This window comes from Hyla sarda, chromosome 8 (assembly GCF_029499605.1).
Source record: "Hyla sarda isolate aHylSar1 chromosome 8, aHylSar1.hap1, whole genome shotgun sequence".
Taxonomy (NCBI): Eukaryota; Metazoa; Chordata; class Amphibia; order Anura; family Hylidae; genus Hyla; species Hyla sarda.
This window is the reverse complement of record NC_079196.1, coordinates 68,181,738-68,197,672: the sequence shown is the minus strand read 5'-3', so window position 1 is coordinate 68,197,672 and position 15,935 is coordinate 68,181,738. Positions and strand designations below refer to the sequence as shown.

General features: G+C 42.9%; 1 protein-coding gene across 2 annotated transcripts in view; it reads left to right on the top strand.

Annotated features, from left to right (window-relative positions):
- The first annotated feature begins 669 nt into the window (after positions 1–669).
- NCKAP1 (NCK associated protein 1) overlaps positions 670–15,935 on the top strand; it is a 181,883-nt gene continuing 166,617 nt past the window's right edge. Inside the window, exon 1 of one of the 2 annotated variants that reach the window (XM_056536108.1) lies at positions 670–808. Coding sequence is in view for 1 of the 2 variants with exons in the window: in XM_056536107.1 (XP_056392082.1) it covers positions 4,138–4,152 (15 nt within the window). In the remaining variant the exon portion in view is untranslated. Of the gene's footprint in view, positions 809–4,027; positions 4,153–15,935 lie in introns of those variants that run through there. The other variant, XM_056536107.1, reaches the window with a different exon arrangement.

The following is a 15,935-nucleotide window of genomic DNA, read 5'->3' as shown; positions in this document are numbered from 1 at the left end:
TGTAGCATCATCTTGCCTGTAGATACATTAAATATGTCCAACACAACTCCAATATAATTTCTTCCAATTTTTTGCTATCAGCATAAAAACAAGATAGCAGACACAAGTAGATTGCATGGATGTATTTTGGGCAGTCATGTGCCCTTAATTATGTTTAATGAATCGAGTGATAATGAACCCCCTACAGACTTGAATGTGACTACGTTAGTGCTAGTTAGCTGCTGCCAACCGCCAGCGTTACATTGTGTTTACCTATTATAACTAAGGGCACATGACTGCCCAAAATGCATCCATGCCCTAGCTTGGAAACGTATGGCTCGCTAAACCTTTTCAGCTAGTCTTGCTGAGGGTCTTGAGATGGACCATGGCAGCTCTTATAGTACAGCAGTAGTCTATAATGAGAAGCCTCCTTTAACATTAACAATTTTTATCTAGTCCTTGCCTTACTTTATATCAATCATCAAGTCATTATACAAATTTTATTTACTTATTTCTTTCTGATTCCTCAATAAAAAGATATTAACTGGATACTAATATAAAGTACACATTGCTCTATATGATATCTGATGTCAGAAAGCATTATAAGCATTGCCAGGTTTCAGTAAGTCTGGCTACAGGTCAGACGTCATGTGACTGGCATATGATTGACAGTTAATGGTCACTACCTGGCACATGCCCAGTTGATTAGAATTGTTTGTGCCAGCCAGATATCATTTGCCCCGATCAGGAGGAGAGGATATTGCTGCCACTGGTGACTTCCTGAGGAGCATTTCTTCAGCCCCAAAGGCTACCTTTTTCCCCTTTATGGGTAGGGTCACACGTAATGGATCCTCAGCATATTTAACGCTTCAAATCTGCCAGTGACCCGACCCATAGTGTGCCTGCAACTGTTGACACCCCCTGCCCCACCCCCTGGCCTGCTCGCAGCGGCAATCCACCACTCCGAGCAGCTTCACAGGGGCCTGCAAGTCTCCGAGTACACTGCGCATGCACACGGCGACTAGTAGGCCACTGAGTGGCTGCTCAGAGTGGTGGATTGCCACTGCGAGCAGGCCAGGGGTCGGGGTGTGTCAACAGCTGGAGCCACACTATGGGTCGGGTCACCGGCGATTCCATAGCATAAAATATACTGTGGATCTGTTACACTTCTAGCAATCTCTAGCTTTGATCCTTTTATGTGTATGAGGCTCGGAATAATGTAATAGGAAATCTGCTTATTCTCTTAATTTTGCCTTGAACCTGTTAGTGCCATCAAAACTGGATACACATATAATTGTTGTATCAGTGTCCCTGACTAACGACTAACAGTAAAGCCTACACATAGGGCCTGATCTTAAATATGTACCCTCCCCCCCTCCTTTTTGCCAATATTAACCCCTTAAGGACCAGGGGTTTTTCCGTTTTTGCATTTTCGTTTTTTGCTCCTTGCCTTTAAAAAATCATAACTCTTTCAATTTTCCACCTAAAAATCCATATGATTGCTTATTCTTTGCGCCACCAATTCGACTTTGTAATGACGTCAGTCATTTTGCCCAAAAATCGACGGTGAAATGGCAAAAAAAATCATTGTGCGACAAAATTGAAAAAAAAAACCCAGTTTTGTAACTTTTGGGGGCTTCCGTTTCTAATTAGTACATTTTTGGGTAAAAATGACACCTTATCTTTATTCTGTAGGTCCATACGATTAAAATGATACCCTACTTATATAGGTTTGATTTTGTCGTACTTCTGTAAAAAATCATAACTACATGCAGGAAAATTAATACGTTTAAAATTGTCATCTTCTGACCCCTATAACTTTTTTATTTTTCCGTGTATGGGGTGTTATGAGGGCTAATTTTTTGCGCCGTGATCTGAAGTTTTTAACGGTACTATTTTTGCATTGATAGGACTTATTGATCATTTTTAAATGATATAAAAAGTGACCAAAAATGCACTATTTTGGACTTTGGAATTTTTTTGCGCGCACGCCATTGACCGAGCGGTTTAATTAATTATATTTTTTTATAATTCGGACATTTCTGCACGCGGTGATACCATATATGTTTATCTTTATTTACACTGTGTATTTTTTTTTTTATGGGAAAAAGGGGGTGATTCAAACATTTAATAGGGGAGGGGTTAAATGATATTCATTCACTTTTTTTTTTTAACTTTTTTTTTGCAGTGTTATAGGTCCCATAGGGACCTATAACACTGCACACACTGATCTTTATCATTGATCACTGGTTTCTCAAAGGAAACCAGTGATCGATGATTCTGCCGCATGACTGCTCATGCCTGGATCTCAGGCACTGAGCAGTCATTCGGCGATCGGACAGCGAGGAGGCAGGTAGGGGCCCTCCCGCTGTCCTGTAAGCTGTTCGGGATGCCGCGATTTTGCCGCGGCTATCCCGAACAGCCCACTGAGTTAACCGGCAGCTTTCACTTTCGCTTTTAGCCGCTGCGCGCTATTAGCGGCGGGTCCCGGCTTCACTATAATGCCGGGCCCGCCGAGATATGATGCAGGGTTACCGTGTAACCCCGCATTATATCACCGGAGCAGGATCAAGGACGTACCAGTACGTCCTTGGTCCTTAAGGGGTTAAACCAATAAATACACAAAAATTGCAGATCCTACCTATCATGGGTATTGCATGTGGCCCTCACCATAATTATGTATGGGAGTTATGGAAAGATACAAGCTCTACCTTCTTAGCCCTTACTTTGAAGGGGTTATCCAGGAATCGAAAAACTGCTTATTTCTTTCAAAAACCGCTCCTTGTCTGTCTCCAGGTTGGATGTGGTTCTGCAGCTCAGTTCCATTGAAGTGAATGGAGCCAATTTGTAATACCACACCAAACCTGGAGACAGAGAGGGAACTGTTTTTGAAAGAAATAAGCTCTGTATTTCGATTGCTGGATAACCCCTTTAAGTCCACTTTCTCACAATGAAGATTTGGTTAGCATTTTGCATTTATATCTTAAAACCAAAACCAGGGGTGTCACGAACCGAGACGTGCGGGTGGAAGGGATATCTCTAAAATCACTATTTGTCTACACTAGACTGAAAATAATGATAAAAAATCCCTTTTAAACCACCCAATTTAAGGTATCTCTGCCACCACCTGTCAATTTCAAGCCGACAGGAAGCTATCAATCCAATCTGGATATGCTACAATTCCCAAATATAATCTACTATCCCCAGTAGTATATAAAAACAGGAAAAAAGATTAATCCAAATCTATAATGTAGCCGAACAGGTAAGTAGATTTAAGACTATAACTTCAATCTCTTCAAGGACAATGTACGTCCGTTTTACCAGACATAAGGCGGTACTTAATAAATTAATGATTTATTATGAAGGAAAAATATTCACAGTACATGTAAAAATAGATGTTAACAAGACAAAGTTTCACCACAAAGAAAATAAAATAAATGGGAAAAAACATAGAATCCTTACTTACAAAAGTTAGAGTTCTATCCCATGGGGTCTGGTAGGAGATGTCGTATGGCATCCAAAATTAGATCTCATCCCCCATACAAGCGCCCCTAGTCCCCCCAGGTCTGCAGTTTTATATCCTGCTATGGACAAGAGACACCTCTATGTTCAGCCCCTGGGCAGGACAAGGAGGAGAGGTAGATGTTGCCACTCCCTTATGATACATTTATGCCCAAAGAATAGGAAATGTCTTCTATCTTCTATCATGGGCCAGGCACCCACATCATTTTCTTATATTTGGGTTCTCCATCAAATCCTCTTTCTAGGGGTACCTGACATGACCCCCTTATTGTGTATGATTTACCCAGTGCATACAGTTCGGGCAGGGATCAATACACAAGGGTCATGTGAGGACTCATTTTAAAGGTAATATGATGGAGAATCCAACCATATATAATAGGGCCAGGGACGTACTTCCCTGACCCCCATATTTAATATTGAAAAATATAGGATTTTCCAATTGGGTCAATGTCATACATCTCTTTCATCTATTGACACCCAGGCTGGTGTCTTGCTGGCTAAAATTGTGTTACCTTTCCTGTCATAGAGCAGCTGTGTTAATGAACCCCCTGCTAGGATTAATCACACCTATACCCAGGCTGGATAGACATGTAGGCTCCATGGTGCCCTGATCAAAGAGAATTAATTATTGTTGAAATGCTAAACTCACAGGTAAGGGTAATTAAATTTACAAGATGTACATACAAATGGACATTTTACAGGACATATATCACAAATGACAACAATCACCCTGCAACATGGATATATTTTGCCATGGTATATGACAAGGGGTACATGAAAAAAGTAAAGAAGTATGCATCTTTTCCCAAATATTTGCCCAAAAAATAAAGACATAAAATATGATAATGTTCTATGGCCTTAGGGGGACATTTATAAAAGCTTGCTTATGTATATCTTTTTTTAGTTGTTTTACTTTGCTTAATGTTTTGCTTACGTGCAACAAATTTATAAGTTACATGGCCTTTACATTCTATTTTCCATTTAGTGATTTTGCTCATGTAAGCAAAATCTGTAAGCCAGGGTTAAGCTGAAGTAAATATATGGCATTTTTTGATGTTGCATTACTTTTTTTTGCCACAGTCGCGCGTTATAAATCTCTGACCACTGCAATTCCATTTTCAAAACTTGCTCACATAAGCCAAACTGAAAAAAATTGCTCTTCTCGCTCTGCAGGCATAAAGTCACACAAAAAATAGTGTAGTCGCACAAGAGACATTTGAGAGACAATTATAAGCAAGAAAAAGGGAGTACATCCTTTTATAAATGTCTCCCATAGACTTTAATGGAAAGAGCGTGATGAATTTTATATATACTGCTTGGTGGAAAGCAGCTAGTATAAAGTAAATTGGTGGGACCTGCACTTGTAGCACATATGGATATACCATAAACATTTTATATTGGAACATTGAAAAAGTTGTAGGATGATACATATTGCTATTTTTGTTACAAATAATATTGAATCTAAGTATTGGCATTAGGGTTTGCAGCGTTTATTGCGGCTTTAAGGATGAGGCTGCACATAGAGATCTTATTGCTTATTTTACTGTGATTTTAACAGAATTGCATAATTTCCACTTGTGGTCGTGGCTTATATGGAAACGTACTTACCAACATTGTTCTAGCAACCTAACCTAACGGTCTGCGGTGTGCCAAAACCGTAAAGCGTGGGCACGCCTATAGAGGAATGTCTTTAATAAGAGAGGGTTTGGGTGGGTTTCTCACAACGCCACATACGCCCTGATTAAGGTGAGAGGGGGGTATTTATAGGAGACAGCCCCTCCCACAAATATAGCCCAAGGGCTTTAACACTGTGGTAGTGGCTTATATGGAAAAGTAATTACACCGTTTGTGTCCGGCCGGGAAGTAAGTCACCTGGACCTCTTGTCTCGAGGTTTTAGTGGACCGGAGTGTGAGCACTTGCTTGTTACCCCTGCGTGTCAATTGCCCTTTGGTCAACCCCTGTCCTGAAATGGAGCATGTGAACTCCCTGGGTCGTAAGAACCCGTAAAACCCTAGATACATGGCTGCCTTGATGGTAAGACTGAGGGGTAAGCCAAACGGGGACGTGCCCAGCATGTCCGACATACCCCTGAAGAGTTCACTGGAGACAGGAACACGAGTGGGCGCTCTGCCAGGGGCCCCCTTACTGATCCCTCTGAGAATAGCTTTAATGGGATGTGATGAAAACAACGAAGGCCTACCCGGGTGCTGCATGGACATGAAATGTTGCACCTCTGCCAAATAATTTTTGATAGTACTGTGTGACAGTGATGAAGCAGAGTGGCAAAAAGCGACAAAGCTAAGAAGGGATGAAATGTAATCAGTGTTCTCCTCTGGATGTGTGGAGAGGAACCTCTGGTAGGTGTCCCAACCTAACTGATAGCAGGACTTTGTTCTGGCTGTGAGGGAACTGGTGATGAGTTCATTTGCCAGCCGTCTATACTGACTTAACCCAACACCAGGGACTGGAACGGGGGTACCACTGTACCCATGGGATCCGCGTCTGGTGCCACCCGAAAGGAAAGACAGATTTTATTCCTTGACAGGGCGTTAGCTGCTATGTTATGCGACCCTTCTAAGAACTGGGCCGTGAACTTGAAGTTGTGCTCTAATGACAACTGCACCAGCCTCCTGAGGAACCTCATGACCTGTGGGGACCTGGACCTGCCCTTATTTAAGATCTCCACTGTGGCAGAATTGTCACAAATGAAGGTCACCACCTGTCGAGACCAGTTGTCGCCCCAGACCTGCGCTGCAACCACTATTGGAAAAATCTCGAACAGCGCGGAGCATGTTAAAAACCCTGGGATTCTGCTGACCTGTACTGGCCATTGGTCGGCAACCCAATGGTTACCGAAGATGGTCGAACCCCAACACTGAGGAAGCGTCCGTGAACACCCTCGGAGAGTGTTCTGTCGCTGTAGGCGTAAAAAATAGTGTTGCTCGCGAATATTCGCAATGCGAATTTTAATCGGGAATATCGCATATTCGTGAATTCTCGCGAATATAGCACTATATATTCGTAATTCTTTTTTTTTTTTTTTCTTCACAGTACACATCACAGTGATCATCCCTCTCTGCTTCCAGCTTGTGTGGTGTAAAGAAGGCTCTAATACTACTGTGTGAGACTGGTGCTCGAATTTTCGAATATGCGGAAATTTGCATACGCTAATTTTTGCATTTACAAATTTTTGCTTATGCAAATTTTAGCATATGCTAATTTTCGCATTTGCAAATTTTTGCTTATGCTAATTTTCGCATATGCAAATTTTCGCATACGCAAATTTTTGCATATGCGAAAGTAAAACTGGAATATTACGAATATGCAAATTTTGCCAATATATGATGAATATTCGTCCATATATTCACGAAATATCGCGAATTCGAATATGGCCTATGCCGCTCAACACTAGTAAAAAATGATACTCCATTCCAAGAGTCCAGAAACTCCTGCCACATGATTAAATCTTCTACTGCCTCGTGATCGATGTGAACGACAGGAGCCGCAGACAAAAGGAGCCGCAGACAAAAGTGCCAGGAGCCGTGACACGAATGAACGACCTTGAGGGATGATCCTCATTGCAAACGCCATCATGCCCAGAAGGCTCTGTAACTCCACCCTAGTGGTAACCTGAGAACGAGTGAACCTACCAATCACCGCTCTGATCCTCTCTAACTTCTCTTGAGGAAGCCTGGCCTCCATCCTGGTTCCATCTAAAACTATCCCTAAGAACATTAGTGAACTAGTTGGCCCTTCTATTTTGTTGGTTGACACCGGGATTCCTAGTCTGTCAAAAAGTTGCAATCCTTCCTTTAGCTGGTATGGAGAAACCCCTAGTGGCTCGATCAGTAAGAAGGCGTCCAAGTAGTGCAACATGTGTTTGCAACCCACCACTTTCTCCAGTGCCCAGTGAAGGGCTATGGCCAGTTGGTCAAAGAGCCATGGGCTGCTCTTCGACCAGAACGTGAGCCTTACCGCAAAGTAATACTTCTCCATCCACTTGATGCCGTACCACGGCCATAGCTCCTGTCTTACTGGCAACAGTATGAAAGCATCCGCTATGTCAATTTGGACTCGGAGACCCCCGTGCCCAACTGCAAGATCATTTGGATGGCTTGGTCTATGGAGGCGTATTTCATCCCAAACTCTTCGGACGGAATTAGGGAGTTGAGGCAGGGTACTATGGAGGAATGAGGTGCTGACAAATCATAAATAAGACGGCTGTTACGCCGAGCGCTCCGGGTCCCTGCTCCTCCTTACTACTCCTCCTTGTCTTACTACACAGCGATCAAAATACAATCTCCCGGAGGCTCCAGAGTAATTAAATAAAAAACACAAACTGAGGGAGGAAAACCCTCAGATGATAGCCCCCTATCTAAGATACCCCCACTTAAATCTAATTAGTGATTGAACCTTAATGTACTCCGTAGAGTGTGTAACCCAAATAATAACAAACTTGTTTAAAAACACAGTGTGCTGCCGGTATTGTGCTGCTGCACTAATATTATATATAGGAATGCATATAGCTCCCTTTATTCATATGTGGCACGCTGTAGATACATCCATATTTTGACAGCGGTCACAGAGAGAATGCTTCCATAGATAAGCATTTGCTTAAGTGTCTATACGGTTCAGCACACTGCTAATTAAAATAGCATGGTTAGCCTGTCCGACGTTTCGCCGATGGGATCGGCTTTGTCAAGGACACAGAGGCTACTGTGGCTCTTTTAAAGCCTCGGTTCTGCGTCATGACATCACTCCATTTTGAATAAAGTTTCACTTGTTTAATTGAAATTCCAAGAAAAAAAACTGTACGCACAAACAGTTCTGTACAGTTCCCATTGACTCCAATGTTTTTAAAAAAAAAATGCATACGGTTTAATACAGTTTTTCACCCGGACCAAAAAACGTGGTAGACTACAGTTTTGGGTACGGGTAAAAAAACGGACAAAACCGTATAAGATGCAAAACGGACTAAACCGTATGATACGTTTGACATACGGTTTACAATCTTAACCCGTACAGGACCTAGGGCGTATGGATACGCCTTCTGTACCTGGGTCTTAAGGAACCAGGGCGTACCTGTACGCCCGTGGGAATTTCGGTCCCCGCCACGCGCCGGGCGGGGACAGGACTGGGGTGACTGCTGATATTGATTAGCAGGCACCCCGTGCAAATGCCGAGAGGGGGTCATCAGACCCCCCATGTCGGCGATCGGCGCAAATCGCAAGTGAATTCACACTTGCAATTTGCGCCGATTCCGGGTCAACGGGTCATACGGGTCTATGGTGACCCAGAATATAAGGGGATCGGGGTTGTCTAAGACACCCACAATCCCCCTGTAGCAATAGGAGTGAGGTGGCAGAGGTGCCACCCCTCCTATTGGTGATCTTGACGCGACCACCAATAGCAGATCGGGGGCGGGGGGGGGGGTTACTTTTGTTTTTCCCAGTTCTGCCCACTCACAATAGGCCGGGCAGGACGGGGAAACTACAAAGGACCGGCGCCGAAGATCCACTTACCCGTCGGTGGAAGCTGCGGGACGGGATCGGCGGCGGTGATTGGCGCGGGCGGCGATGTCGCGCGGCAGAAGAGGACGGCTCCTTGGATCCGACGGAAGCCTAGCAACATCTAGAGGGCTACAGTCTGAGACTGTAGCGCTCCAGATGTTGCAAAACTACAACTCCCAGCATGCCCAGACAGCTGTTTGGGCATGCTGGGATTTGCAGTTTTGCAACAGCTGGAGGTCTACAGTTTAGAGACCACTACACAGTGATCTCTATGCTGTAGTACTCTAGATCTTGCAAAACTACAACTCCTAGCATGCCCACACAGCAGTTTGCTGTCTGTGCATGCTGGGATTTGTAGTTTTGTAACATTTGGAGGTCCACAGTTTGGAGATCACAGTGCAGTGGTCTCTATCTGTAGCCCTCCAGATGTTTCAAAACTGCAAATCCCAGCATACTGAAACAGCTGTCTCGGCATGCTGGGAGTTGTAGTTGCGTACCTCTAGCTGTTGCATAACTAGATCTCCCAGCTATAGGCACACTGGTTGGAAAATACTGAGTTAGGTAACAGAACCTAACTGAAGGTTTTCCAACCAGTGTGCCTCCAGCTGTTGCAAAACTACAACTCCCAGCATGCACGGTCTGTCAGTACATGCTGGGAGTTGTAGTTTTGAAACAGCTGGAGGTTTGCCCCCCCATGTGAACGTACATGGTACATTCACACGGGCAGGTTTACAGTAAGTTTCCTGCTTCAAGTATGAGCTTCTACGCCAGTGATTCCCAAACAGGGTGTCTCCAGCTGTTGCTAAACTCCCAGCATGCCTGGACAGTCAGTGGCTGTCCGGAAATGCTGGGTGTTATTGTTTTGCAACAGCTAGAGGCTCCGTTTTGGAAACACTGCTGTACAATACGTTTTTCATTTTTATTGGGGGGGGGGGGGGACAGTGTAAGGGGGTGTATATGTAGTGTTTTACCCTTTATTATCTGTTAGTGTAGTGTTTTTAGGGTACATTCACACGGGCGCAGGTTTACAGTAAGCTTCCCGCTAGAAATTTGCGCTGCGGCGAAAAATTTGCCGCAGCTCATACTTGAAGCAGGAAACTTACTGTAAACCTGCCCGTGTGAATGTACCATGTACGTTCACATGGGGGGGGCAAACCTCCAGCTGTTTCAAAACTACAACTCCCAGCATGTACTGACAGACCGTGCATGCTGGGAGTTGTAGTTTTGCAACAGCTGGAGGCACACTGGTTGGAAAACCTTCAGTTAGGTTCTGTTACCTAACTCAGTATTTTCCAACCAGTGTGCCTATAGCTGTTGCAAAACTACAACTCCCAGCATGTACTGATCGCCGAAGGGCATGCTGGGAGATCTAGTTATGCAACAGCTAGAGGTACGCAACTACAACTCCCAGCATGCCGAGACAGCTGTCCACCCCTGTGCAATCTCTAATTTAGTCCTCAAATGGGCATGGCGCTCTCTCACTTCGGAGCCCTGTCGTATTTCAGGGAAACTGTTTAGGGCCACATATGGGGTATTTCCGTACTCGGGAGAAATTGCGTTACAAATTTTGGGGGGCTTTTTCTCCTTTTACCCCTTATGAAAAAGAAAAGTTGGGGGCTACACCAGCCTGTTAGTGTAAAAAAATTTAACATTTTACACTGACATGCTGGTGTTGCCCCATACTTTTTATTTTCACAAGTGTTAAAAGAAAAAAAAGACCCCCAAAATTTGTAACGCAATTTCTCCTGAGTACAGAAATACCCCATATGTGGACGTAAAATGCTCGGCGGGTGCACAACAAGGCTCAGGAGTGAGAGCGCAGCCTAAATTGGTGATTTGCACAGGGGTGGGTGATTTTACAGCGGTTCTGCCATAAACGCAAAAAAAGAAATACCCACACGTGACCCCTTTTTGGAAACTACACCCCTCACGGAACGTAACAAGGGGTATATTGCGCCTTAACACCCCACAGGTGTTTGACGAATTTTCATTAAAGTTGGATGGAAAAATTAAAAAAATTATTTTTTTCCACAAAAATTCTGGTGTTACCCAAAATTTTTCATTTTCACAAGGAAAAATAGGAAAAAAGCCCCCCAAAATTTTTAATCCCATTTCTTCTGAGTAAGAAAATACCCCATATGTGGATGTAAAGTGGTCTGGGGGTACAATGCTCGGAACAGAAGGAGCGCCATTGGGATTTTGAAGGGAAAATTTGTCTGGAATTTAAGGCTACGTGTGTTTACAAAGCCCCCATAGTGCCAGAACAATGGACCCCCCAACATATGACCCCATTTTGGAAACTACACCCCTCACGTAATGTAATAAGGGGTGCAGTGAGCATTTACCCCCCACAGGTGTCTGACAGATTTTTGGAACAGTGGTCCGTGAAAATGAAAAATGTAATTTTTCATTTGCACAGCCCACTGTTCCAAAGATCTGTCAAACACCAGTGGGGTGTAAATACTCACTGCACCCCTTATTAAATTCTGTGAGGGGTTTCCAAAATGGGGTCACGTATGGGGGGTCCACTGTTCTGGCACCACGGGGGGGCTTTGTAAACGCACATGGCCCCAGACTTCTATTCCAACCAAATTCTGTCTTCAAAAGCTCAATGGCGCTCCTCCTCTTCTGAGCATTGCAGTGTGCCAGCAGAGCACTTGACATCCACACATTGGGTAAAAATTTAAAATTTGGGGGAAATCCAGCATTTTAGTGAAAATTTTTTTTTTTTTCATTTACACATCCGACTTTAGCAAAAAGTTGTCAAACACCTGTGAGGTGTTAAGGGTCACTGTACCCCTTGTTGTGTTCCTTGAGTGGTGTAGTTTCCAAAATAGTATGCCATGTGGTTTTTTTTTTTTTTGCTGTTCTGGCACCATAGGGGCTTCCTAAATGCGACATGCCCCCTAAAAACCATTTCAGCTAAATTTGCTTTTCAAAAGCCAAATGTGACTCCTCTTCTGAGCATTGTAGTGCGCCAGCATTGCACTTGACGTCAGCACTTGGGGTATTTCCATACTCAGAAGAGATGGGGTTACAAATTTTGGGGGGCATTTTGTCCTATTATCCCTTGTAAAAATGTAAAATTTGGGGAAAACTAGCATTTTAGTGGAAAAAAAATAAATAAATCATTTACACATCCAACTTTAACAAAAAGTTGTGAAACACCTGTGGGGTGTTAAGGCTCACCGGACCCCTTGTTACGTGCCTTGAGGGGTGTTGTTTCCAAAATAGTATGCCATGTGTTTTTTTTTTTTTGCTGTTCTGGCACCATAGAGGCTTCCTAAATGCGACATGCCCCACAAAAACCATTTCAGAAAAACTCCAAAATCCCATTGTCGCTCCTTCCCTTCTGAGCCCTCTACTGCGCCTGCCGAACGCTTGACATACACATATGAGGTATTTCCTTACTAGAGAGAAATTTACCCCTTGTAAAAATTCAAAAACTGGGTCTACAAGAACATAGGAGAAAGTAGCATCCGGCTCCCAAACTGGATAAAATACTGGCTTTATTGGAAAATATTAAAAACCAAACTGGAACATAATGTGGATAAGAACAAACGAAACGCAACCAACGCGTTTCGACCTGTTAACAAGTCTTAATCATGGTAAGTATAATGGACAAGAAATGCATCTTAAATACTGTGGTAACCGGTGACATCACCTCACATCAAGCCAGAGTAGCAAATGTTTTTTCTGGGGAAGAAAACGCTACGTGTGTCTTTGATCTTAAAAGACTCATGTGGGATCTTGAAACTTTGAAATCTCAACAATTAAGGGTATGGTGGGACGCCACCACTCTGTCTCAATACATAGATAAGGGCATGATCCCGAGAGGGTTACGCATCCGAAAGAAATCTACTATTATATATGATGATGACTTCTCTAAGAGGTGGAATGAAGCCCTCACCAGGTGTTCAACAGAACTAATGAAACTTATAGTAGAAAAGGAAGAACTTAAACTTGCTGATCTTGAGTCCAGCATTAACAAGATCATGGTATCCATGGAACCATATAGAAATGAGGTGGATTTTGAAGCCCTCCAGAATAAAATGAACGAACACCTACAAAAGTTGGAAGACACGGTCACAAACATCAAAAAGGTGAAATTTAATCGTGATCTGAAGGATTATTCCACCAATACGGTATATGACTGGCACATTAAAAGACAATCCAGACCCAGATCAATACTAAGAAATTCACACTCCCAGAATACCTCACATTCCAAAAAAAATGTCAGTTTTAGTTCATCTGAAAATGAGGCAACGGATTATGGAACGGAGAGTGAAGGAGAGGCATATGATTACCATAATGGGCCCATGAGAGGAAATGCTTCCCAGCAGCAACAACCGGCAAAAAACGGGAAACCGCAACTACCACCAACAAACACGAAAACGCAGCATGTGAACAGAGATCATACAAAAAATACAAGAGGAGACGCAGGAGGCACCGGGCAGGGAGGAAACACAAGAACCATATACAAAAGAGTGAACAAGTACCAACAAAAATACAAGTAACCAACTGCTCAGTAATAAATTTGTCTGCACAAATTTTGAGCCAAGCACAGATTGAGGTTTTGGAGAAGGGTTTAAGTTTTGTACCATCGTGCAATTTTGATTTTTATGGCACTTTGTTGGATGTCAATAAGTTTGTACGTCTCCTTACAGTGAAGAAACATTTCTTTGCAGAGGATAATACTGAAGTATCAGATAATTTGGGAACCACAGATCCCTTAAATAATGTGGGACAAGAAGGTTTACCCCTATATAGTGACTTCGAGGAACACTTGAATACACAAATCCTCACAGACCTACAATCGGAATCAAATCTATGTATCAATACCATTGAGAATACGTTTAATTCCTTTTCAACTAAAAATCCTGATTTTTACCCGATCCAATCCCGGTCAGAGGGCATGGACATTTTTCAAACTAGAGTAGAAGAAGATCTTAAGAAATTGTATCAACAAACATCCAATATCAAACATCCTAATCTCACATTTCAGCAACGTCAAGCCCTTAAGGAATTATCTAACAACAAACTACTTACTATACGTCAATCCGATAAAGGAGGCTCTGTTGCAGTGTTAGATTCTTTACTCTATAACAAATTGGTGTTGAACATGCTAAATGACACACACACCTATCGACGTTTGATGCACGATCCAACCAATACCATCAAGAGTAAATTATCACGGTTGATAGAAGAAAGTGTAGCACTGTTTATCATTACCAAGAGACAAGCAGATTATCTTTTACCTCCGTTTACGAAGTGTCCGGTGTTCCATGCGTTACCCAAGACCAGTTTCCTCCGCCTTTGAGGCCCATAGTTGCGGGCATTGATTCTCTCCTAGAACGACTTAGTGCATGGCTGGACGGGATGCTACAGCCACTGGTATCCCGGACGAAGGGATTCATCAAGGACACTAAGAGCCTACTACAAGCCATGAGACTTCGTGAATGGACTAATGAGGACAGTTGGATGTCTTGTGACATCACTGCCCTTTATACATGTATCCCCCATGATCGGGCAATAGAAGCCATATCCTACCATCTTAAGAAGTACAGTACCTATGGATCAACTCTGCAACAGTATATACTGGACGTTTTGCATTTTTTGCTACATCACCATTTTTTCAGTTTTGATTCAGTTTTTTATTTACAGGTTACTGGTTGCCCAATGGGCTCCAAGTTTTCCCCCTCGTTAGCCAATTTGTATATGGCATATTGGGAGGAGGTCGTCCTGTTCTCCCATGCCAGCCCACTTATTCACCTTGTGGGTTGGAATGGGAGATACAATGACGACCTCCTCCTGATTTGGAGGGGGACCCCTGAAGAAGGGGAGGATTTTTTCAAGTTTTTGAATAATAACGATCTGTCATTAGTTTTTACGGGCAGTATCTCAGCTAGTCAAACAGATTTTCTAGACATTACCCTGAGAGGTGACTGTACATCACATGTTATTCACACTAAATTGTTCCGTAAAACCTGTGCAGGTAATAGTTTACTCCACTCATCGAGTTGTCATCCCGAACATGTAACACGTAACCTACCCATTGGGGAATTTGTACGAGCAAGACGCGCATCGTCTGAACAACATACATACAGGGAGACATGCAAGGACATTAGAGAACGCCTATCTACTAGAGGGTATCAACCACACATCATAAATAGAGCAGAAAATATTGTTAATTCAAAACCAGCTAACTACTATCTTTGTGACAGGCAACATATTCAGTCTAATACTAAATCGCTTCCCACCTTTACCACACCATTTTCTAGACAATTTCAAGATATTAAACATATTATATTTAAACATTTACCTGTATTACATCTTGATAAAACTATGTCTGAAATTGTGCGACAAGGTGTTCGGGTAGTACCCCGCAAAGCACGTTCACTGCATAATCAACTTTCTCCCAGCGATTTCAGTACAGCTTCCCACACGGATACATGGCTAACATGTAAAGGCAGCTACAAATGTAGCCACCCTAGATGTACAGTCTGCCAATATATGCCCAATACTGACAAATTTCATTCATGCACTACAGGACAAGAATTTCAAGCAAAAAGTTTCATCAATTGTCAAACACACCATGTTGTTTATACCATCATTTGCATACCTTGTAACCTTCAATACATAGGATGTACGAGTAGAAAACTTAAAGTTAGGATCAAAGAACATCTACACATACCCGACAGTAATAAAATCGGCAGTAGGTCTGTGTCAGGCTTCACCAAACACATTATCGACCATCATGCAGGTATTGTTCCGAATATTTCAGTGACAGGTATAGAAAGAGTACGCCCGCCCAGGAGAGGTGGAGATTGGAGTAAAGCCGTGTTCAGACGAGAAGCCTTTTGGATATTGTGTTTAGACACGCGCTTCCCGTCTGGACTAAATTACAGACATGACTTAAGTTA